Below are 23,704 nucleotides of genomic sequence, written 5' to 3' on the forward strand. Positions count from 1 at the left end.
ACTCGAACTTTGTAGATTAAATCATTTGTAAATTCAAGCATATAAATGATTAAATTATGAGCTCAAAACTCGCCCTGCGTAATGTGTGATAATGTTCACAACAACCACCAGGCGTCTCCATCGACTCACGTGAAAACTACTGGGCGTCTCCATCGGTTCGCGTAAAACATATCGGGTGGTTCCATCCGCACACTTCGGCACAGTTTGCATGATGATAATGACCGCCAGTGAACTTACCCTCTTCAATATCACCTTCCAGCAGCTCACCAAGGGCAGCCGCGGAATCCGTCGTCTTCTGCCCACCGCCATAGCTCGGTATCTCCTGGCTAGTGTTGCAACCCATTATGGTCCACGGCACGCAACTAATTGGCTACATGGAAGCGTGTGCTCCGTCGCGTACCTTACACCACCGGCATCCGCTCCGTGTGCTGGTGATGTAAAATTTGCTCCTTTTTTCCGCTGTAATATGCGCTCTTCCCTTCCCAGTAGCTGGGGAAGGTATTAATTATATTCACTCTCCACTTCACTACTGCCTGGGTGCAGTTGAATTACACTTCCGCAACGGACGCACCGTACACCGTAGGGAACACTAGCAAAACCGGACACGAAGCGCGCGCGTCCGTTGTCAGCTACGAATGCGCCTGCAACCTGTTGTTGGTGGCGTTGCACACCCGGCCCCAGGCGGTGTAACCGTCGTGAAGAAAGGTGCCAATGGAAGGGTGGTCTCGTGACCAATGCGACCGTTTTTTCGATCAAACAAAGATTGATTGATTCACAGCCGCGTCACCGAACGGGCGGGATGTTTGTAAGCAGCGAAAGGACGCCAACGAAGCACGACCGAAAAGGGACGGTTCACTTTGCTAATGTTTTCTTTCACTAAGCACTTGCAAAGTGTCCTTTAAAACACCACCGATCGTATGGATTCAAACACAAATCGAAACGATCACACTCCTGCTGAAGAGTGGCATGAAAAGAACCTACTATCGATTAACATTTGCCTGATGTGCGTGAAACGAGGGAACTTTCATACCCGGTAAGCGATTAAATGTGCGAGGGTCCGCTGGCGCTATTGACACTGTGACCGCGGAAACTATTCCAACCAGCACGGGAGGACACAACCCGACCAGTTAACCTTCGCTCAGCGAGCAAACGCCGCACCGCAATCATATGTTGTAGTTCCCGTGTTCCGGATGACGTGTGAACCGACGTTCGACTGACAGGGTTCGAGCTTGCAAACCGAACGATACGACCGAACCCTTAAGCTGGCCCTGGCCCATGAACGGGCCTATGGGCGCTCCCGCGGTGGTGCGAAGGAAGAGGGTTGTTTATTCATAAAATGGACCATCGGCATGACAACGGGACACTCCGGGGACGGGGGAAACGAGTTCGAAAAGGGCACGGTTGGTTCGGTTGGTGGGAACAAATACAGCAAGCAAAAAAGCCTGTCCTCGTGGCTTTCATTCGCTTACTCTCGTGCTGGGGCCGATTTGTGCCCCGAAACCCGGTGGTGTGTAACGTGCCCATTTCTGTTTTTCGATGACTAAGGCGATGAGTCCTTACTGCGAGCGTGCATAGGGCGGCAAGATGATCTGCTATCAACGCCTGGTAGGTTTGGTGTAGGGTTCCATTTGATTAAGTGAACGCGGGGCAACGTGTCCGCCTGGTGCCGACTCATCAACTATGGATAATGCTGGCCCTAATGGACCGCGTGACCCGGACTGGCTTGTGGAATGTGATGATTTTTCAACCGCGATTTTTGTCAATCGTTAACCGAATTGTGGTGCTGGCCGTGCGTGGTCGAACGGCCGTTGAACTACGGGTGAGAAATGCAAGCAAGGAGCGAAACGCGCCAAGAGTGTTTCGTGCAAAATCGATCGCCAGTCACGTGTTATCGGTTTGTTTATTGTTGCCATTGATTTTGCCTATCAATTATGTACATTAACGTTTCACGAGTTTTCCCACAATTTCCCTCCCTAACTGTCGGAATGGATAAAACATAAAGCGGTTTGGCGGTGTAACGCACGAGAGCGCCTAATGCGCAGCGGATATGAGAAACGAAAAGCTTCGCAGCCCAGCCTGTTAATATCGTGCGCGTTTGCACGACATCAGCTGCAGATTGGAAAAGAATCTCTTTGTTTTTCAGCAGGAGTAGAAGCATATGAGTTTAGTTGGTCCATCGCATTGGATATCGAGCCCTACTTCGAGGCAGGCAGTACGAAACGAACGAGAACAAAACAAAAAAGACGCGCACATCTCTACCTTATTTACATACTAGTGTCGACGTTTGGTGGCTTGTGAAGCAAATACAGCACGACAATAGTCGCCAGTGCGCTAACTAGAAAGATCACATCGAACCATCGGTGGTAGAAGTTAAAGTGCAGTCCCCCGAGCACCTCCGTGATGATGACGCGATACTCCGCCGGCATGTTCATGCGCATCAGCAACACCGACGAGCAGAAGTACATGCCCATGATTTGCGCGAGCACCAGCACGATGATGTTGGACGATTTGCTGGACGAGATTTTGTAGAAAAACTTCGTCAGCGTTAGCAGCAGCCCGCGAATCGACGTGACGACGATGCAGCCCACCAGCAGGAAGGACACGTGTTGGCTCCAGAAGGCGATGTCCATCTCGAAGCCGCACCAGTGCACCGCGATCTCGATGCCGCGGGTAACCGGATCCTTTTTGCCCACCCGATCGAAGATGATATTAATTGTGCACTGGAAGAAGACGGAAAGACCTTAGAATTCGCACCATTTGAATCTTTAGAGACCGTCTGAAGGACACACGACTTACGATGAAAATCTTCCACAAGCAGTACAGGCTGAAAAAATGGCCCAGCACGTTGAAGTATTTGCCCTGCAACGTGGCTGCCCATCGTTCGCGTTCTTGCATGTTTTTCATCGAATGGGATTCTAGGAAAAGCTGCCGCGAAAGCTCCTCCAGGGCCGATATTTCCAACCGTAGTTGCCCGATATCTAAAACAAAAAATTAACCGTTAATATTGATGAGAAATTTCCTCGATAAAAACGGCCGATTTGCTTACTTTCAGCACCGGCGGGTCGCTGCGTGACGCTGCTAATCATGCCCCAGATGCTTTGCTTTTGGTTTGGTTTGTTCCTCCTACGATCGAGCGCGATACGCTTCTTCTTCACCAGGATCATGTCCATCGTTTGAAGAAGCCTTCGCTCTAGATTCAGGACGTCGCTTTGCGAGACGGGCCGTATGAAGTATGACATGCTGGTGTAGGGATAGTTCACCGCACCGAATCCGGACAGAATGGCCATTACGGTAACGCCGACGACGCCGATACGCGATACGGCTTGCTCGATCGTGAAGATGCCCCGGCTAACGCTGAGCAGCGGGAAAGGATCGCCAATGCGCCAAAAGCCATACAGATAGCACAGCCAGATGAGTGTCGTTAGCGGTTGAACCCATTTAGCTGGAACTGGAATTGAAACCATTATTATTGGCACCCACTGCAGTTCCTTTTGCCGGTCGTTGAGGATCATTGTCGTACCGATTCGCACATTGCTGATACAGGAATACGCGATCAAATAGGGTATTACGGCGATGACCATCACCAGGAGCAGCGTTAGCCCAAGTCGCCAGTGGAAGTACCGCGATGTTGAGTCGAGGAAACCAATGATTTCGAAGATGATTAGCTCGAACATTGTCAGCGAGAGCGCCAACGTGGACGAGAAGATGAGCTGCACGAACACATGGCGTATTTCGTAGTTGCGGAAGAGTTGCTTCACGAAAAACAGCCATCCTCCGATGAAGAAAATTAGCTGCATAAAGTTGAGAATAAAAAGAACGAATCAAAGGGTTATCATGCATACCGCTGGTAGGACACGTTCTCATAAATCCACGTATTTACCTGAGACACAAGTACGATCAGCGTATCGCCTAAGAAAGGCAGCTCCATCTGTGTGCGCTTGAGATTTTCTACCGAGCCAATGGAGTTCAATTAACACTCTACTTGCAGGGTCCGTACAAGCATTGTCGTATTTTGGTTCCCGGCCCGGGCCAACAGCCGCTCGGCTCCGTGGCAACTGATCGCTCTTTTTTCGCTCCTGTAAAACCAGGCTGCGGTTTTATGAAATAATGAAGACCGCGATTGCTCAAGGACACAGATAAATGCCTAGCACTTGTGGGGCATATTTTTCTGTATATCGAGGGAAATAAAGAACATTCTAATTCATTTTCAATTAAACTGTGCAAAGTTATTCGCTACCAACAAATACCGACCAAAACAATCGCGCGCGTACACACACGTACACGGTTTGACGCCACAAACGTCAAATGGTACACGTCGGGGGTGCATATATTTCGCCGCTGTCAAATTATAAAACGTTGAAATGCAGTTCAAATAATTTGAATTTTAAACATATTTTAAGTCTCCTTTACTCCTTAAATCTCTACAAATTGAATCAAAACCTGCATCATAGTTTAAAAATGTGTGCAAAATAAAAATCTGCTTAGTAAATGCAACATATTTTGCACAGAATCGTGATTAGAAAAATCCATGACTGTGAGCAACACGTGTAACTGACGCACATGTTTCATGGGTAACATTTAATTTAAAAAGCATTTAAGAACAGTTGAACGTTTGATAACTACTAATTAGGACTGCACCATAGCAAAAACTATCACAATTTGGGACGAAAAGGAAGACTAGGTATTCTAAGGATACAAATAGTAAAGGTGTATAATTCAACTAAAGTAAACGAGATTTCTTTCGCTGTTTTAATCATATACAATCATTGAATTGCATGCCGTTGAAACATTCCAATACACGAAAGCTCCCTAACATAGATTGCACTTTATTGTTCATTAATCGGAAGAATAATCCCGGCGAAACAACCACCGATGTCACCACATGCGAGGCGAACCACCGTGTGCCCCTGCGAGCATCCCTGCGCTGGAAGGCTGCAAACCGGACCCGTGAACGGCACCGAACGGCGAATGATGTACCCCACTCGAAAGAAAATGTCCCGGTGCAACATGTGCATGCGGATGGGTATGTCCTTGTCCCTGCTGCTGCTGCTGCGGTTGCTGCTGCTGGGACTGCACAGCATGATGGCGCTGGTGCTGCAGCTGCTGAGACGATGGCGCTGATGGCGGTTGCTGCTGCTGCTGCTGAGGATGATGGTGCTGAAGGACATCCTGACACGGTTTACCATCGCGCACCAACACCGGCGGGTTGATCTTCTTCGGAGGACTCGCTCCCAGCACATTAACAGGATACCCACCGCTTTTCTCCGTCTGAGCACGCTTCGTCTTGTAACGATGATTTTGAAACCAAATCTTCACCTGCGTCGGCGTGAGACTGATCATACTGGCCAAGTGTTCCCGCTCCGGTGCGGATAAATAGCGCGCTTGCTTAAAACGCCGCTCAAGCTCGAAAGTTTGCGACTTAGAGAAAAGGATGCGCCGTTTGCGCTTCTTATGGCCACCACCACCAATGTCTCCACGGGATCCACCCGATCGGCCACCGCCACGAGGATCCGGTGAGTCCATATCATCCACCAGATCGTCCTGTGGGCTGTGCTGGTTATTGCTGTTGCTGCTGGCATTATTGTTGTTGTTCGTGTCCACAGAACACTCCGGATCCAGCGACGGTCCATCGGATTCGAGGGCAACCAACCGATCGGACGCTTCGTTTACAACCCGCGGGATGTTGCTATAGCTGGCCAACGAGTACAGCTCCGGTCCGGGGGATGTACTGTCCGGACTGAGCTGCTGGCTCGAGTTGGGCACCTCATTCGAAGCGCTATGTTGGATAACCGATGGCACTAGTTTCGACGAAACAGCAGCTAGTTAGATCGCAAAAACATCGGTTCTCCTGGACATCCAGCTACTTACCGTAATCCAGATTGACGGCTCCGTAGGGATAGGACGTCCTGGAAGGTTCTGGAGCTGCTCCCAAAGCAGCACTGGAACCACCAAACAGATGATGGGCGTGATGTGAGTACGAATAGTACGGTGGAGGATCGTACGGCATCGAGGCACCGATTGCGGAAGGATTCAACACGGGTTGCAGTGGAAGGCAGGATGTGCCCTGGGAGGACATCGTACCGTACGGAAGGTGCGTTTGATCATCCGCCGTGGCACCAGGATAGCTAGAGTTGGCCGAGGATACGTCGAGCGTTTGTTGTGCCGCGTGTTGTTGCGATTCCAGCTCGGAAAGTGTGAAAGGATACGTGGCCGGGTGGGGTCCGTGATGCTGCAGGATTGTGGATGGTGGCAGGCTTGACACGCCAGGTTGGTCTTTGCCAGGAGGATCCTGTTGTTGTTGCTGCTGCTGCTGCTGGTGCTGATTGTTCAGCTCCAGGATGTTGCTTATGTGGAATCGTTGCGAGCGCTGGGACGGAGCCATGCGCATGCTGTCTAGGATCCTGTGGAAGGAAAACGACGTGCATAGGAATTAAATGTTGATATTTCACTTTATTCACTTTATGCACAACGCATTTTTTATGGATGAATGTTTCGAATAAAGGTGATGCGCAATTTATGCGTTCTAAATCGGGATTATTTCATTTAAAACTTAATAAAATTAACCTATATTAATGCCGGTATAGATACAACAGCATATTTCCTCATTTTCCTATTTTCCTGCTCCACCAAATTCCCCATCAATTAAGATTGTCAATAAACTGGGCGGGAAAATCCCTCAACAGCTACGATAAACTATTGCAACACATTTTACTATCGGCACGTACAGCAACGTCGTCTTATCAGTGCACTAATCCACCACCCGGCACGTTCCAACCCAACCCTAATCCTAATCACCGGCGTATCAGTTCGTTTGTAAACAAAAGACAAAAAAACACAAGACGACACAATGTAGCAAAAAAAGCTACAACCCTCACCGGGGAATGGAGGAGTTCAGCACGATCGGGTACAGAGCCGCCCGCAGCAGGTTGTGATTGAGCGTGGCGGCGGGCATGAAAATCGGTGCCCAGGATAGAAACGGGGCACATTTTGTGAGCAGTTTTTCCAACCGTGGATCGGTTGCTTTATCCTTTGCCATGCTTTCGGCAACCAAGAGTGTACACCCACAGCGGAAACGTTGAATGGTCGAAGATCCTCACGGAACTGAACCGTTCAAAGCTGCCGCGGTTTTATGGTAGGTCCTTTCGTGGGGCTATCCTTGCAAGGATACGACGCGCTGTGCTGTGTGTGATTGTGCGCAGAATATTACAAATTTTACTCATTCTTTTTTCTCGTTTTTTCCCTCTCACTAGTGTGGAAAATTCTACCAAACTCCTAATCCTTTTCATTCCGCCGCATGCCATTTTTTGCCACCCCATGCGATGCGGAATCCATGTTTGTTTCTAAACGGGTGGAAATGCGAAAAGTAGGCGTAGCTTGGCGGCGATAGAAAGAGAACTTTGTGCTTCCGTTAGAGCGAAAGGAAGCTAGGGTAGAGCTCTAGTATAGCCTACTGCGATAACTCGCGGGCGATACTAGCGCGATGGTGGTGACGAATTTTGGTAGGGAATTTCGCTTCGGTGGAATGTAGAACCCAAAAAAGAAAATAAAATAAAACTGCTTGTTTTGAGGAAGTAGTTTAAATTGTTTACAATAGAAGGACACCAGCAGGAAATTAGTTTATAAATAGATAATCTCTGTCAAGTGTAACTGACGGCTGGCCAAATTGTGGTTATCGTGACTGCAGTACGAGTTCCGGGTTTATAATGACTTTTACAAAGTATGTACAATAAAATGATTCCACAATTTATGAGGATATTATATAATATATTTTTGATTAGGCAAATATCTGAAATTCAACAACCTTTTTGGGTATTCTCAGGAAAAAAAGCTCATGACAAATGTAGTAAAATGGAGCCCACGATAAATGTGGTTAGAAAAACCATCATCAAACACATAAATCACTGCACCAATTGAATAACTCGCCGTACCAGACTGTCTGTTGAGTTGAGTTAAAAGTACATCTTTCTCGAAATGGCCCGAATCCATTCACATATCGATTCCAAAACAGCAAACCACGCGGCACGAATATCCCGAGCTCGCTCCACTCAAACAGACGGCACCCCCGGAAGTGCATCTAATCAGCGTTCGATTAAACTCCCATGAAGCTCAACAGCACCCTTGGGTGGTTTTGCGCAGAAAAAAAAAGAAAATGAAAACCCAAAACACCCCGCGAATGGGGCGATAAATCTTTCGCATGCAGAACCATGCATGTGCTTCATATGTTTGCACGAAGTTGTTATAGCTGGCGCAGGACGCAAGTGCTGCTTCACCGGCCATTTCGAAGGTGGCTCTTTTTGGTCCGTTAAAGCGCAGGAAGCGTTCCGTTTACGATTGTGCGGATCGCGTGCTCGCTGCGATGGTGAATCGATCCTCGAAAAAAGGAAAGCAGAACTGTTACAAAAACAAAAACAAAACTAGGATCAAAACATAGGTACATAAATCCCGTGCCAAAGGGCCATTTGGGGCGCCCAAGGAACCGTCCTGAGAGTGAGCTCGCCAGTGCGCTCGATTGCGGTACACTTGACTCGTTGAGGTACGAAAAGGGCAAAGGATCGGGACAATCGAATCGTCACTGAAGCATATCCTTCTGCTCCTTACGGGGCCAAGCGCCAACCAACAGCATTCGCATAAACAATCATAAATATTTCATAATTACGCATGAGCATGTGAGAGCGATCGTAAAAAGCCGCCGCACTTGGGGAACGCAAATGCGCAACGAACAACCGGTCGCCGGATGGATGGTTCCATTGTTTTACAGGACCGTTCCCAGTACGCTGGAAAGGGCACGTCGTCGTCGTCGTCGAAATTAGTTTGTTTGCAAAGCAAGACGCGTCGTTTCCCACGGCTATCACGTTGCACCACGCCACACGGTTAAGGGGAAATGATTTTCCACCTGGGCGGGTTGTAAGCGTTGTATCCTTTCCTAATGGCTCAAGCAAAAAAAAAAGAGGGCCAGGCACATAAACACACACACGCACGTTCTCGTACGGACAGAAGTTAATTTCATGTGGCCCACCGCATCCGTCAGCGGGTGCTTTTCACGGTGCAATTGCACTTTACACGATTGCACTTTACCAATTGCTCCATGCTTATGGCTTTCTTGCCTTTTGTCAATTAGCACCGTGAAGTTCCGGCACGAGTGTGAGGAGAAAGTGCTTCCCGGAAAAAGGACTCAGCTCGGCCCAAGTAACCCCTTCGGTTTTATTCCCATTCTTTTCCGCTAGAACCAAACGGACACGGAAGGTCCTTGCGCCACCGTCGTGGGAACTTTGTAATGGGGTTTTCAAACACAAAAAAAAATCAAAACTTGTGGAAAGCGTGGTGCCTTTTGGCAGCTTGTTTGCGAACGTAAGCCGACGATGGTCGGGGACGAATGCCGCTGCTTTTTGGAGTTAAATTGATTGTTGGGTGTAGGAGTGGATTTGAATATCGAAACTTTTTTTTTATATCCATATTTATTTTATTCTTTATTAATTGGAAAGAAATATTAAAGTAACATTTTCTTTTCAAAACAATTTTATGCTCATGCTTATTGAAAAGTGCATGAATTATTTTACTTTTAGAATTAATAAATCTAATATTAAATCCTCTCATGAAACATGTAAATCGATTAAAATTCGACTAATTATGGTTTAAACGTTATAAAGTAATAAAGTCCCCATGTTATCAGCATCAGCAAGACGTAACTTTTGCGCTCTCTCATTAAACGAAGCCAATCCCCTTTAGTAAGGATCTACTTAAGCTGTAGTGGTTACCGGCACCGTCTATTAAATGAACACGAATCATTCCCCATTCGCCCAACGCTAAATGTGGAGCCTGAAAAGCGAGTCACGAGAACTTAAAACGTCTGCCGTGCCATGAAACGAACCGACCGCTCAGCCCAAAGTGAGACCTTCCCTATTACGCCGCTACATTGTAAGGAAACGCTAGCCGTGTCTGTTTGTTTGGTTACGTTTTGAATTTGTTTCGCGGAAACCACAATTATTGATATAAGCCTAATTTGATTTGCCTTTCGGCTGGCATCGATTGAACAAATCGTTTGATTGTCATTTCAAATTAGACTGTATTTGGGGCTGGATAACGAAGAAACACAAATATCCTTTTTTGTGCCTGTAACATTGCTACATTATGATTCGTGTCAAGGATATTTTATACTCAGTGTATTAGGAGATTGCTTTTTTGCTAGCGTTTTGATACGAGGATTTTTCTTTGGCTACGTAAAACACTCAGTAATGGTTGCAACTTCCAGTTGTTCCGGTTGACGGGAAATAAAAGATGCTCCAAATTTATGGTCAACCAGCGCGTGATGCCACTTGAAAGATAGCTCTGCCTCGTGAGGCACAAAATTCTGCCCAAAATGCATCCATTCTCTCAAGTGGCGTCCCATTATCGAGTGGTGGATCAATCAAGATGATCCTGTCGAAACCACAGCAAAAAGCACTACATTTTGAGACATCTGTTTGAAGGTTCCATTACTCTATATCAGGCAAAGTACAACCTCCAAAAACCGGTGCATAATGCACTGCGATCGACATGCTATCAATGATTGGAATGGTCATAAACCCAACGGCAACCGTCGGGTCACGGGTGGTACTTACTGCGTCGGATAATCGCACTCCGACGGATAGTAGTCCGGTGGGAAGATGTGGAAGGTCGAATCGTAACCATCGTCGGCTGGGTGTAACCCTGCGTACGGATAAAAAGGTGTTGTCGGTGGCTGACCCGTGGGTAAGCCGTTGACTCCTTGGCTCATGTTGATGGGCTCACGCAAGTGTTATACGATTTGTACACAGGTACAAGAGGGTGTTGAATTGGCACAGGATGTTGACGAAAGTGTCCTCAAACGGATGCTCTTTTTTTGCTTCCTTTTCTGAGAACCTTTTTGTTCAAGTTGTACGTGGTCAGTTTTTTTTTCTTCGCTGGATCTAGTAGTCTATATTTGACTATTTGTTTTCCTTCCAATACTACACATTTATTGAGAAACGCATCACTATGGCAACTGCTGACAGCTGTCGTCTTTAAAACGCACCAACTAGATCACATCCGTTACACTATTGGCACTTTTTCTCACATGGCGCATCCTTCACCGTTCAAACCCCACTATGAAAAGGCTAACAAACCCGTCTACACGACCCTCTATGTCATCGATATCAGAACCCGGAGACCTCTGGCCACCGACTAACGATGCCCAATCGTGAGACTGACCGATTGATTGGCCAATAACGCACAACCCCGCACATACTATCGCACCGGACCGGATCGAGTGTGGTCGAGCTTTAACCACTGCAAATGTGCCCACCGGAGGCTCTCACCACCCCACCCTCTTGGAGGCGCACCTCATTATTGCCCGCGATGGCAGAGTATTTCTCTAATGTTTAATTTCACATTATCAATGGTTGATAAAAAAAGAGAAAGAAATGACTGTGTGCATGTGCACGCACGGGAAATTGCCGCTATCTGCTTTATCAGTGGCGATGAGCTTCTCTGGAGGTGGTGGCGGGTGTCCAAGGGTAAGGCACGCGGGTTGTGGAGTCTAAAGAGACAGGTATGGAAACAAGCGTTTATTGGAAAATTTTCGCTACTATAGCTCAGAAAATGGAGGGAAATTTTAATACCTACTTTTAAAGGCCTGTTGTCTGTGATGTCCTTTTTTGCGCGATCGTGTCGATTGGTTGATATTGAAACAGGATTTAATGCAGCTTTTCCACGACGGTTTGTTGAGGTGAATTGTATTGGAAAAATGCCTTTAGTGTAGCTTTTGTTAACTAGTATAACCCGAATTCGTAAAGTATTGATGAACCAGCTCCGTGCGCCTGGAAAAGAATTGTTCCTCACGCACCAACGGTGCAGCTGCAGGTGCTTATAATGCGACCCATTGCTTCATCGCCGAGGTTCAACCCATCCTTGTCCTTGCCGATCGATCGAACCGCGACAAACCCGCGGAACCCATGCCGGGCTGCAGATGCAACCGATGCAACCGATGCAACCCCGTTGCATTTCATCGCTTATCACCCGCGGCCGGATGCAAACAAACGGATGCGTCAAAAAGAAGCAAAAAAGGCGAAGACTTTAAACTTTACCACCTCATGTGGTTGTTTCGTTTTTTTTTCTCTCTCCATCCCCATATGTCGACTGCGCAAGGTGCGCGAGATATGGCAAAACGCGCGGACAAACAAGGAGCAAGTTGCGTGGTATGCCCTACGAAACGTGGGCGTGGGGTTGGCAGGAGGCCACCCAATGAACCGATCAGTGAAAAGCCCCCCCATTGCCTGCCGATGTGCCGATTGCAAACTATCGTTTCGCGATAAGCAACTATCGATGTGCCCGCACTGATAACGCGTGGGGGTGAAGCATGTTTCTATGAAAACGCGGGCATGTGAAAATTGGAAAAAGAAAAATAAGCTCACCTTCCGGTTAGTTCGTTTCGATCCCGCGTAAATGTTTCTTAGTAGAGATATGTCCCATTTCTTCGTTTGGTGACATTTAGCACCGTATCGAAAGGACATCTTCTTGAGCGGAGGCGCCACTTTTAGGGCCCCCTTTCGGAAGGATACACAAAAAAAAACACTCACAAACCCTGGCGCGCACCCTCGATGCATCTGAAGTATTTTCGGTAGCGAGCAAACCGATTGGCACTCGAAACCCGTGCGAGGTGCGAAACGAAATGCTAATTAATTGTATTTACCGTGCGGAAGTGGCAATCGAACCGGCCCGAGCGCGTGCGGTGGCTTTTGTTTGCAAATGAAGCCACTTTACCGCCCGAAGGATGGCTTTTTCAAGGGGCCGAGTGCGCTCCTTTCGGTGGCCGGATTTCGAGACCTACCGGCCGGGTGAAGTACCGACCGGTGACGATTCATTCAATGGGCACGTACCCTTCCGTTGGGTCAATCGAGTTCCGGTTGAATGGGCACCAGGTGAACCGCTCCTTGTGGCTTCTCGTGGTGAATTGCACGTTTTTTTGTATAAACTTGTTTGTCCTTTCGAAACGTCATTAATTTTCTCCACCATCTACATATGCCGCACGATCTGAACAGTGGAACAGGTGGCACTCGAGCGGGTATGAGTATGATCTGAAATGTAGTAATTTGATTACTCCGGTTCCCGTTGAGAGCCCCTTCTTGAGCGGGTGGAGTAAATTTCAATACAAACAGCACCGGCCTCTCGAATGGAGCACTGTAGGTTTAAGGTGCATTATTTGCTAATATCCAACTCGAATTTTTACGGTGGGATTGCGTCAAGATACATGAATGCCGTCTGAAGAGCGGTTCAAGATAATTGTAGCGATTTGTTTGATGATATTATGACTGTTTAATGGAATGGGTTTATGATAGAGATATGCAGGAAAGATAAAAAATACATACTTTAAAGATCCGCAAACGTTCTTTGCTTATTTCGTTCGGATTTAAAACACGGAATCGATGCTAAAGAAATACGCCTCAATATAGGCAACCCCCGTGACAGCCACCTGGTTTAACAATTTTGAAACCGTACTTGGTGGAAGGCATCGGAATTTATATGAAAAGACCACGTGACGACGTACGCTGCTAATCGGGACGATTTCGACGTCGGATTTTGAACGCCAAAATCGCCAAATTTGAAATCGTTAGTAACGAGAGATCATGCGTCGAGGAGGTTGCATGTACCAGCCGAATTCCGTTTCGAACATCATTTGTCACCCAAGGGTTACCAAATTTAATAGATTTCCCCTCCAAATGTTTTCAGTACATATCGCCGATCTTTCCGGCGCATGATAATCAGCATCCTATCTCGTTCGCTTCTGTTTGTTATTGATCGCGTTGTTCTACGCACACTGTAGGATCTTATTGAGCAGTTGCTTACCGGTCATAATTTGGTCACAATATTTTGCCGATCATAATTAATTGTGTGGCTGCGTACATAAATTGCTTTTTCGATACAAAACAAAGTACCGAACGGTGTGTGATTAATTTCTGTTACTTAAACCACTGCTCCCCATATCATTGAGCATCTTTTTATCACAAAACTATATGAAAATAGCGGGATGATCAAATACGGTGTCCAACTAGCACGCAGTATTCCATAGTGCAGCAACGTCCACCTCCTATGCACGCCTGGTACAAAATATAATTATCTTGTCCTTGTTACGCTCACGTGCTGATCCCGTTTATCGAAATAGTAATCTTTAAGCCCATGGCGCAAGATTTTTATCAGCAGTGCCAAATCTCGCGTCGTCACGCGTGGTTTATTGGCACACGTGAATTTAACAAGATTCTATCGATTATTCTACCAAACCGCTGCCAGAAGGATTTCGGCGTCGGATTTTGTACGCCAAAAGCGACAAATCTGATATTGTGAGTAACAAGAGCTCATGCGTCGAGGAGGTTACATTCACCAGCCGGACTACCACACTAAATTTAATGGATTTCCCCTCCAAATGTTATCAGTACATATCGCCGATCTTTCCGGCGCATGATAATCAGCATCCCATCTCGTTCGCTTCGTTTGTTATCGATCGCGTTGTTCTACGCACACTGTATGATCTTATTGAGCGTCTAATTTTGCCGGTCATAATTCGGTCGCAGTATTTTACCGATCATAATTAATTGTGTAGTTGCGTACATAAAATGCTTTATCGATACAAAACATAGCAGCAAACTGTATGCGATAAATTTCTTTTATTGAAACAACTGCTCCTCATATCATTGAGCATCTTTTTATAACAAAACTATAAGAAAATAGCGGAATGATCAAACACGGTGTCCAATTAGCACATAGTATTCCATAGTGCAGGCAATGGTCACGCCCTACGCACGCCTCGTACATTATAGAAGCAGCTTGTCCTTGTTACGCTCACGAGCTACTCCCGTTATCCGAAATAGTAATCTTCCAGCCCATGGCGCACGTTCGCAACCTCCTCGACGCATGAGCTCTTGTTACTCACAATATCAGATTTGTCGCTTTTGGCGTACAAAATCCGTCGTCGAAATCCTTCCGATCCGCAAGCAGCGTGCGTCACTCGTTTTTTTTCATATACATTCCAGTTTCAAATCGTTTCAGTATTGGTAGCCCATCTCGAGAATTCTGTGAAATCCATGTGCGCAAGAACCAAGCGCAACGACGCCAGAATTGGCACTGCTGATAAAAAACGTGCGACATGGGCTTAGAGATTACTACTTCGGATAACATGAGCAGCACATGAGCGTAACAAGGACAAGATAATTATATTTTGTACCAGGCGTGCATAGGAGGTGGACGTTGCTGCACTATGGAATACTGCGTGCTAGTTGGACACCGTGTTTAATCATCCCGCTATTTTCATATAGTTTTGTGATAAAAAGATGCTCAATGATATGGGGAGCAGTAGTTTAAGTCACAGAAATTTATCCCACACCGTTTGCTGCTATGTTTTGTATCGAAAAAGCATTTTATGTACGTAGCCACACAGTTTATTATGATCGGTAAAATACTGCGTCCGAATTATGACCATCAGGATAAGACACTCAATAAGATCCTACAGTGTGCGTAGAACAACGCGATCGATAACAAACGAAAGCGAACGAGATAGGATGCTGATTATCATGCGCCGGAAAGAACGGCGATATGTACTGATAACATTTGGAGGGGAAATCCATTACATTTAGCGTGGTAGTCCGGCTGGTGGATGTAACCTCCTCGACGCATGAGCTCTTGTTACTCACAATATCAGATTTGTCGCTTTTGTCATACAAAATCCGACGCCGAAATCCTTCTGGCACCGGTTTGATAGAATAATCGATAGAAGTTTGTTAAATTCACGTGTGCCAACAAACCACGCGTGACGACGCCAGAATTGGCACTGCTGATAAAAATCGTGCGCCATGGACTTAAAGAGTACTATTTCGGATAACATGAGCAGCACGTGAGCGCAACAAGGACAAACTACTTATTTTTTATACCAGGCGAGCCTAGGAGGTGGACATTGCTGCACTATGGAATACTGCGTGCTAATTGGACACCGTGTTTGATCATCCCGCAATTTTCTTATAGTTTTGTGATAAAAAGATGCTCAATGATATGGGAAGCAATTGTTTCAATAAAAAAAATTTATGGCACACCGTTTGCTCCTATGTTTTGCATGGAGAAAGCATTTTATGTACGCAGCCACACCATTTATTATGATCGGTAAAATACTGCCACCGAATTATGACCGGCAAGATTAGACGCTCAATCAGATCCTACAGTGTGCGTAGAACAACGCAATCGATAACAAACGAAAGCGAACGAGATAGGATGCTGATTATCATGCGCCGGAAAGATCGGCGATATGTACTGATAACATTTGGAGGGGAAATCCATTAAATTTGGTAACCCTTGGGTGACAAATGATGTTCGAAACGGAATTCGGCTGGTACATGCAACCTCCTCGACGCATGATCTCTCGTTACTAGCGAATTCAAATTTGGTGATTTTGGCGTTCAAAATCCGACGCCGAATCGAGACCGCTTAGCGACGAGAGCCATACGGGCTTGATTTTTGTGCATTTGTTGCACTTCGGCTGGTGTTTGGCATGACTTAGTGCTCGGGCAGGTTTGATTAAACACAGTTTTGTGTTGCGATCTTTTACTTTTATGTTTAAATCGTATTTTTTTATAAATTAGTACAATTTTTTGAAGGAAATGCTCACCATGGACCATGGACTAAGTGAAATTATAGAATAAGAATGAATGAATTATGTAAATATGAACTAGAAATTTAGTTTTGAGAACAATCTAGTTCGGCTGTACGTATTTCGGAGTACCAACGACAAAGATAATCCGTAAAGTGATAGAACTAATTTTATGTAGATGAATGTGTGTATATAGATATATATTTGTTACATTTTTTACCATTTTATTTAACTAAATAATGTAAGTATTTCTCATTCATTCGATCGCACGCAGCAGTGTTTCAGAGGCCACACTCACATACGCTTAAACTTCTCGTCCTCGAGCAACAGTTAACACTCCGATCGGCTTTTGATTCGCCCTGCGCTATGCTACTCCTTTTACCTAACCGCCCTAGCTGGGGCTCTTCCGCGTAATGTTCACAATTTACAAAGCCAACCATCACCTCGGAGACGATCGTCGCGTCCGATTGTGACGGTAGGGAATAATACCAGAACACATAAAAACATAAAACTATACATATCTTAAACGTAGCCGCGGAACCACACCCTAGAAGTGTCACGCATCCCGCAGTCACCGGTGCCGGGTGTCTTTTTCGATTTTCATTGCAAACTATCACCGCCATCCGCCCTCGGGCTGCATTAACATAATTCCGCCCGCGACCACCGCGCGTGGTAGCGATTTGGCTACTGAGTTTCGTGTTTGCTCGCGAACACTTGACATATGACTTTCACCTGCACTCACTCTGCTTTCTCCATTAGCATTTGCGTCTTCACGGTCTCGGATCTGTCTTCCTTTTCGCATATAAACATAGTATACATTTGCGTGCAACGTGCCTACGGAATCCGCAAGCCTTTTGTACCGGTCGTCCCAGGAAGGGGAGCATGCGTACACATTTTCCTAATCACCTCCACGATCGCGAGTCGATATTTGGCTATCCTTTTTACAATTCTTAACCCCCCCATCCTGCGTGTTTGCACAAACGCACACGCTAGGCATTTGAAGTAGAGTAGTTAATTGAGGGGGAGACCTAACGTGCCCTCGCATGTTCTCACCAGCATCCGATTACCCGGAAGATTTGTCCTTATCCTAGCTATGTATCGAGGTGCGTTCGCCTGTTCGTTTAGTGTGACTTAATCTGGTTGCCTTAACAGTCGAAACCGGGCGCGATCACACACTCGCAGAAATGTGTGTAACATAGATTTGTTTACCGTCTATCCTAACGAGTTATGTTTTAATCGGTTATCTTAGTGGATCCTGGCTGCTCTCATGTTCGGAAATGCAGCATCGAGACCCATGGCCAAGGGATACCCTTTGCCCTTGGTTCCACCAATCGACGAAAAGACGACAACCGTTGGTCGCTGCTAGCTTCGTCATTCCTCCCTCGCGCTATGCTATCAATTTCACTTTCATTTCGTCATGCTCCACGTCTGCGGTGGACTCATGACCCGGAGGAGTAGGAATGCCGGCGTAGGTGGCCGGACGTTACGTAGCAGAACGGATCTCTTACACAGGTGGGTGTCATTTCTTCTTAATCCTCTGCGCTATCCATTCTAATCCCTGGTACAGCCTACAAACGGATGAAGGTTACCGAAAGGGTGGCATTAAAATTAGCGACATGTGACACACGTGTCCCGTGCCCTGAAGCTTACCCTTCTCCTGTGAGCGCACAGCAGGACTGTATGTGCCACTGGTGGTTCTTGATTGAGGTGAGGTCTAACTGTTTGGAAATTTCAGCCGCACTCATCGAGTCTTTTAGATCCTGCGAGAAAAGAGAAAGGGATTCGGTGAATAAAATCCTGGAAATGTGGCCTCAAAAAACACCCCTCTCACTCACCTGCTTGTTCGCGTACACTAATAAGCTTGCCTTCGTTAAGTCTTCGTGCTGCAACATTTTGTACAATTCCTCACGTGTCACCGCTAACCGTTCGCGATCCGTCGAGTCTATTACCATGATGATGAACTGCGCGCATAACCGGAACCACGGAGGGATGCAGTTACGGAAGAAAAAAAGGACGAAAGAAAAACGAATCAGAACCATCGTTAGTTGATGGTAAACATTGTATCCGGTTTGGCGGTCACATGGCCACTATTTTTAGCGTTAAGGAGCACCGCAACTAGCGTGCCCACGTGTGGCACGTGAGACGGGTCCCGTGGGGCTTACCTCCGTGTTTGTGTAGTACGTGCTCCATGCCGCCCGTAAGCTTTGCTGTCCGCCCAGATCCCACACGAGAAAGTGAATGTTTTTCCACACAATCTGCAAAGTAAAAACGGAAAACGGAATTTACGTCAGTGAGCAAAGAAAGAGAGGCGAAAAAGGGAAACGTGCATTGAGGCCACCGTTTGATGGGGAAGCCTTCGTGCACGCAGTTCGAATGGGAATAGGTCGAGACACCGACAAACAGCTTACCTCCTCCACGTTCGATCCGATCGTTGGGCTCGTGTGGACAACCTCGTTCATGAGAAACTGGTACAGGATGGTCGTCTTGCCGGCATTGTCCAGCCCGACCATGACGAGTTTGTGTTCTGGAACGTTAGGAAAAGCGGAAAGGAATCACATTAAAAAAAACATCCGGCATATGGGAATTATCGAATGAAAAAACAACACAAGGACGGAGATATTTCTAACAATTCAACGTACGTATAATATAGCCATATACACGCTCTCTGTTTAATCAGCTGTTCATCACTCGGCTCGAAGGGTGCCAATATTCATGTACTGATAAGAGATTTCAATACCAATCATGTGCAAACAAAGATGTGCTTCCTGTTATAGCTCGAACGCATGCAACGCAAATTAACCGTTTATTTCTTTTATTTTATACCAAAAAAAACTGTTTTACATATGGTTCTTTTACCATGATTAGCAAGCGAAAATTTGAGGGATGATTAAAACGTAAAACCACGTCAAAACCACGTGGCCGGAAGCCAAATAATCTCAGCTCTTTTACATCGCATAAAGAACCAAAATCAAAGCCCGGATAGAAGGATCAGAGCCTCATTTCCATCCGGTGTTAGCCACAAGGTGCAAACAGGTTGAAGGGCAAGGCCCTAAAAAAATGGTTAGCTTCAACCGAACCGTGCCAGACAGTACATGTTTGGGATGGGGGTTGAGAGTGAAACCAAATAAGGAGGAAATAGAACAAAAAACACACCCCATCAGCTGTCTAACGCAAGAGAACTAAAGAGAGAGTTAGAGACTGTCCATTTTCCGACCCAACCGCACAGGGTGAGTCCCATGCGGCCACCGGATTTTGGTGTAATTCAATCCCCACCGAACACCAGCCACGGCAAAGGGAGTACACGCGCGCCCGCTTAACGGAATTTAGGGCTCGTTCCGTAATTGTCAATTAAAGCTGCTGCTCCAGCTGGTGGTGCGTTACAACATCGCCCGTCTTTGGAGGTCCACCATCGCACGTTTAACGCTCGATCGACCGTGACATTATCAGATTATTCCCGCACACGCGTGAACATTCCGTGCCCGGGGAAACGGACGTTAGACGGATGGGACAACCACGGTCGGTACATTATCCCACGCATGATTCCACACGCGATCGTGTAACGTGGCTCGACCCCGGACAGTTCCAAGACATCACCCCGGCGGAAAGTGATCTCACAGATTGAGATGTATATCTCCATTTGGTCACCAAAATTGGGTGGCGGGTGGCCACTAAGTAGAGTCTGCTACTGGTGCTGGCGGTTAGAGTTTAATTTGTGCAAACTTAATCCACTTCGACAACGGCTGCTCGGGCAGGGAGGTGTGACAGGGAAACATTTAAATTGCTTCTGCTCGACAAAGAAACATGCCTCATCTCGCATGCATGCCACGTATTTGTGCCACGCGAAGGAAACACACGGTGTTCGGTCGTTGAAAGCGGATTCCCCGCGAAAGGGTGGTTTTTTGGGGGGTGTGAGTTCTGTGGAATTCCTCGCAATACCCCACGTCCCTAGCGAGCTTGGGGCTGTCAAGGACTGGAAGCAATTTATTTTAATTTAAATAGTGACAAACGAATGTGGATGGTCACCGTGCGTGTGTGTGTGTTTTCGTGCAATGTGCAATCTGCAGCTTTCGGGGGGGGGGGGGGGGGGGGGGGGAACTCCCACATGTTTGGGAGACATACTTCTGTTCTCTCTCTCACTCTCTAAACAGCTCACAAAAAGAAGATGTAATAAAAACGATTTTAGCGTTTCCAATACCCCCAGCTAACACGTGGAGGGTAACTTTGAACAGCTCGTTAGCAGGCAATCGATTGCACATTGCACATCTCCTTCACACATACGCACGCACACAAACGCCTGCGCCCATGTAGAGCAAAACGAGCGTGGTAGTCAATCAAAAGAAAAAACACCACATTTCCCAACGCTCATGTGGCGGTATAGCTTGCGGTGTAACGTTTAATGGATTTATCACGCGCACAAAACGGTCTCACGGGGACACGTGCGTTTTCAGGCTTGGGCTTGGTGGAATGTTCAAAAACAGTATCAGACAAAACAACTCCGACGAGAGCACGCGGAGCTTTGAAAATGCAACGCCTATGTTGATCGATTTTCGGTGTCCTCCGTGTTACGGTTGAACGCCTTTTTTTTTGTTCATTTTCCATCACGACGTCGCTTGACCGATTAGCAGCCTGTTGCCCTAACAACCGCTGCCAACTAGACCGTCCCGACGGGACGAGAAAATAATAATTTAAAGCTGCCAAACGGTCAACATTAAGCAAACAAAATGTGCCCAAAAAACTCGATTTCGTGGCTCTTTGAAGCGGGTAGTGGCATTCAACTGCGTTTCCGAAAAGAAAAAATAACGAAAAAAAAAGCTCCACCCGCTCGCAAACGAACGGAAACAGAGAAACCCAGCCGCAAGAGATAATCGTTACCCCCAAACAAAAATTGATGGTTTCACTTTTCAGGCGCTGACCTTCGAAATTTAAAGTTCGCCAGGCGCTGCGCCCAAAAAAGCCGTTTGGGCGGTGTGGGTATTTTTTTTATGCTTCCTTTTACGCACAACCACCAAGCCCAACAAAATGAAGGAGTGCTGCTGTTGGGATGCTGGGTTGGGTTAGCTGTCCTTCCAGACGGTATTATAAGCGACAACCTGTTGGTTTCTGGGGGGGATTAAGCGAGAAGGCTCGATTACACACTGTCGTCTGGAAAAAATGACGAGCGAATTCGTGAAAAGTTACTCATAATGCAATCAAACATCCCAACAGCAAACTAGCGCCTGCGGGGAGAGATTTAAAACCGCTCATTTAGGTGTTTGGAATTTAAAAAAAGAAGAAACAAATCACACACCAAGCAATCATCCCTTGTTTAAACGCCTCAGGGGCATTTCGCTGAAGGTACGAATTTTTGCGCTTTAATGACGCAGTGTCCGGCAAAAGGAACGCGCTTTCAGTAATCCGTTTCGCGCTCGCTCGTTGTTTACATTCCTTCAAACCCGTGCGCAAGGCTCATCAGAAGCTGTATATTCCAACACTTCATTGTATGCTCACGCCAACAACCAGCAAAACGATAAGCAGCAGCGCCAGGGCCAGAGAAGCCTCATCACGTCCACGCTGATGATAAGGGACGATGTTGTAGCACGTTGTAACACACCGATGGGGTGGAAATAGAAGCAAAAAAAAAAGCGACGAGGAAAAATCGCGCAAACGTTCGAATGCACGCAACGGTGAGCAGAAATGGCTGGTGAGGAAAAAAATAACAATACACACACTCGCTGCTGCTGCTGCTGGCTGGGTGATCACGGCCGTGATCGAGAGCAAAGACCTTTCACTACCAGCAGCTGGCTGGAGCGTCGGTGGTGGGAGAAAAAGAAAAACAAAATAAAAGCCCATGAACCACTCCGCTAGCACCCTGGCCAATGCAAAAGTGGGCCAATGAACCTGTATTTTTTGGTGCTTTCTTTCGCCACCCGAACGCGAACGCGTGTGTCACCAATCCGTCTTACCTTCATTGCCGAATAAGCTCCAAATTTTCGCAAACAGCAGCCCCATGATGCTTGGCCGCGCGCGTGCGGATATGTCAGTGTGACTTTGACGCAGTTCCAGCAGCAACCGCGACGACTTTCTCTCGCAATTCACGTTCACCGGGGGGAAAAGACCGTTTGGGAAGGGAGAGTGCCGGAATCCTGCGAGCAAGCACTTCTTTAAGGACACGCGCGACACAACCCGGAACGTACTGCCGTAGCAACGGTTGCTAAGGGAAAATCTGATCGAATGCTCCTTCGATCGTGCACGAAGCTGTACGTTAGAGCGCACCCTATGTCCTAGGACGAGCCCGATTCAACACTGACACGCCGGACGACAACACCGCAAGCACACGGGAATCCTTACAATGCATTCCATCACTCGGCCATGGCACACATCCCGGGGCACACACAGCCTGGTGGCACTTGTTATTTTTCCTTCCGAAAGCTTTTTCCTTTCCTTCACTGTTTGGATGGTTTTTCGCGTCGATGGTTCCGAGCACTTCAGCACCTTCGTCGCGGCAGGTTCGCTCGCTCGAATGCCGCTTCCATTGAGGATGCGATCATTAAACCTGCCTCTAGGGGGTGGCGCGAACCGTACGCTGAGGCGCGCCAGCGGGCGAAAGTGTTTTTTGTTGTTGTTGTTGTTGCGCCTTCTGCGCGGTTTTCTTTCTTTGGGGGAGGGCGTTCGTTTTCACTCTAATTGTTGTTTACTCGCCGTTTCTTCGCGAACGCAGAATGGAATGGGAGCGTTCCGTGGTGGTGTTTCGGGAGGGTTTTCTCCTGGTGGTGCTCTCTTTCTCTCTCGTCGTCCAGGATGCGATTTTCCGAAAAAGCTTTGCGACCAAAAATCTTCAGGAGCAGCACACCTTTGAGCCTTTAGCTGCTGCGATAACGCAGCACATTGGGCCCGCTGGGTGGATATTGCACCCCCACGGTAGCAGCTGCTGGCGCCCTTAGTGACACGTTGAATACACGTCCCCGCTCCGCAGCAGCGAACAGAGATCACGTTAATATGCGCTCGCAACGATTATCAGGGCGCACTAGGGGTTGATAAAAAAACGCACGCAAACGGCTGGGTGAAACTCGCGAAGTATCGAACGCACGGAACATCCACGCC

General features: G+C 47.1%; 4 protein-coding genes across 4 annotated transcripts in view; all 4 read right to left on the reverse strand.

Moving 5' to 3' along the window:
• The window catches only part of LOC128722099 (uncharacterized), a 49,603-nt gene extending 49,260 nt beyond the window's left edge, over window positions 1-343 (reverse strand). Inside the window, exon 1 of the mRNA XM_053815929.1 lies at window positions 238-343. Coding sequence (XP_053671904.1) covers window positions 238-343 — 106 coding nt within the window. The remainder of the gene's footprint in view (window positions 1-237) is intronic.
• Window positions 344-2,022: 1,679 nt separating this feature from the next.
• LOC128720495 (Golgi pH regulator) lies at window positions 2,023-4,014 on the reverse strand. The gene is made up of 5 exons (XM_053814169.1): window positions 3,881-4,014; window positions 3,521-3,791; window positions 3,047-3,448; window positions 2,797-2,978; window positions 2,023-2,720 (listed from the first exon to the last, which is right to left on the reverse strand). The coding sequence occupies exons 1-5, from the start codon at window positions 3,926-3,928 to the stop codon at window positions 2,265-2,267; spliced, it is 1,359 nt and encodes a 452-aa protein (XP_053670144.1). The 5' UTR covers window positions 3,929-4,014; the 3' UTR covers window positions 2,023-2,264.
• An 861-nt stretch (window positions 4,015-4,875) lies between these two features.
• On the reverse strand, window positions 4,876-10,839 carry LOC128731174 (homeobox protein vnd-like). The gene is made up of 4 exons (XM_053824276.1): window positions 10,599-10,839; window positions 5,869-6,401; window positions 5,167-5,798; window positions 4,876-5,103 (listed from the first exon to the last, which is right to left on the reverse strand). The coding sequence occupies exons 1-4, from the start codon at window positions 10,751-10,753 to the stop codon at window positions 4,876-4,878; spliced, it is 1,548 nt and encodes a 515-aa protein (XP_053680251.1). The 5' UTR covers window positions 10,754-10,839.
• Window positions 10,840-16,807: 5,968 nt separating this feature from the next.
• LOC128730571 (ADP-ribosylation factor-like protein 5B) lies at window positions 16,808-22,893 on the reverse strand. Its single transcript, XM_053823639.1, has 6 exons — window positions 22,567-22,893; window positions 19,033-19,148; window positions 18,787-18,879; window positions 18,460-18,585; window positions 18,275-18,384; window positions 16,808-18,192 (listed from the first exon to the last, which is right to left on the reverse strand). The coding sequence occupies exons 1-6, from the start codon at window positions 22,610-22,612 to the stop codon at window positions 18,144-18,146; spliced, it is 540 nt and encodes a 179-aa protein (XP_053679614.1). The 5' UTR covers window positions 22,613-22,893; the 3' UTR covers window positions 16,808-18,143.
• Window positions 22,894-23,704: the final 811 nt, after the last annotated feature.

Source organism: Anopheles nili, chromosome 2, assembly GCF_943737925.1.
Source record: "Anopheles nili chromosome 2, idAnoNiliSN_F5_01, whole genome shotgun sequence".
Taxonomy (NCBI): domain Eukaryota; kingdom Metazoa; phylum Arthropoda; class Insecta; order Diptera; family Culicidae; genus Anopheles; species Anopheles nili.

Excerpts from the sequence above, each read along its gene's own strand:
- LOC128720495 (XM_053814169.1), bottom strand. The coding sequence starts at position 3,928 with ATGGAGCTGCCTTTCTTAGGCGATACGCTGATCGTACTTGTGTCTCAG. Across the intron at positions 2,979-3,046 it reads GCGACCCGCCGGTGCTGAAA|ATATCGGGCAACTACGGTTG; the intron begins GTAAGCAAATCG and ends TTTTTGTTTTAG. Across the intron at positions 2,721-2,796 it reads GCTTGTGGAAGATTTTCATC|TGCACAATTAATATCATCTT; the intron begins GTAAGTCGTGTG and ends GTCTTCTTCCAG.
- LOC128730571 (XM_053823639.1), bottom strand. The coding sequence starts at position 22,612 with ATGGGGCTGCTGTTTGCGAAAATTTGGAGCTTATTCGGCAATGAAG. Across the intron at positions 18,586-18,786 it reads CGTACTACACAAACACGGAG|TTCATCATCATGGTAATAGA; the intron begins GTAAGCCCCACG and ends TTATGCGCGCAG. Across the intron at positions 18,385-18,459 it reads TAGTGTACGCGAACAAGCAG|GATCTAAAAGACTCGATGAG; the intron begins GTGAGTGAGAGG and ends CTTTTCTCGCAG.
- LOC128731174 (XM_053824276.1), bottom strand. The coding sequence starts at position 10,753 with ATGAGCCAAGGAGTCAACGGCTTACCCACGGGTCAGCCACCGACAACA. Across the intron at positions 6,402-10,598 it reads GAGTGCGATTATCCGACGCA|GATCCTAGACAGCATGCGCA; the intron begins GTAAGTACCACC and ends TTCCTTCCACAG. Across the intron at positions 5,104-5,166 it reads ATGGTAAACCGTGTCAGGAT|CAGCTGCAGCACCAGCGCCA; the intron begins GTCCTTCAGCAC and ends CCATCGTCTCAG.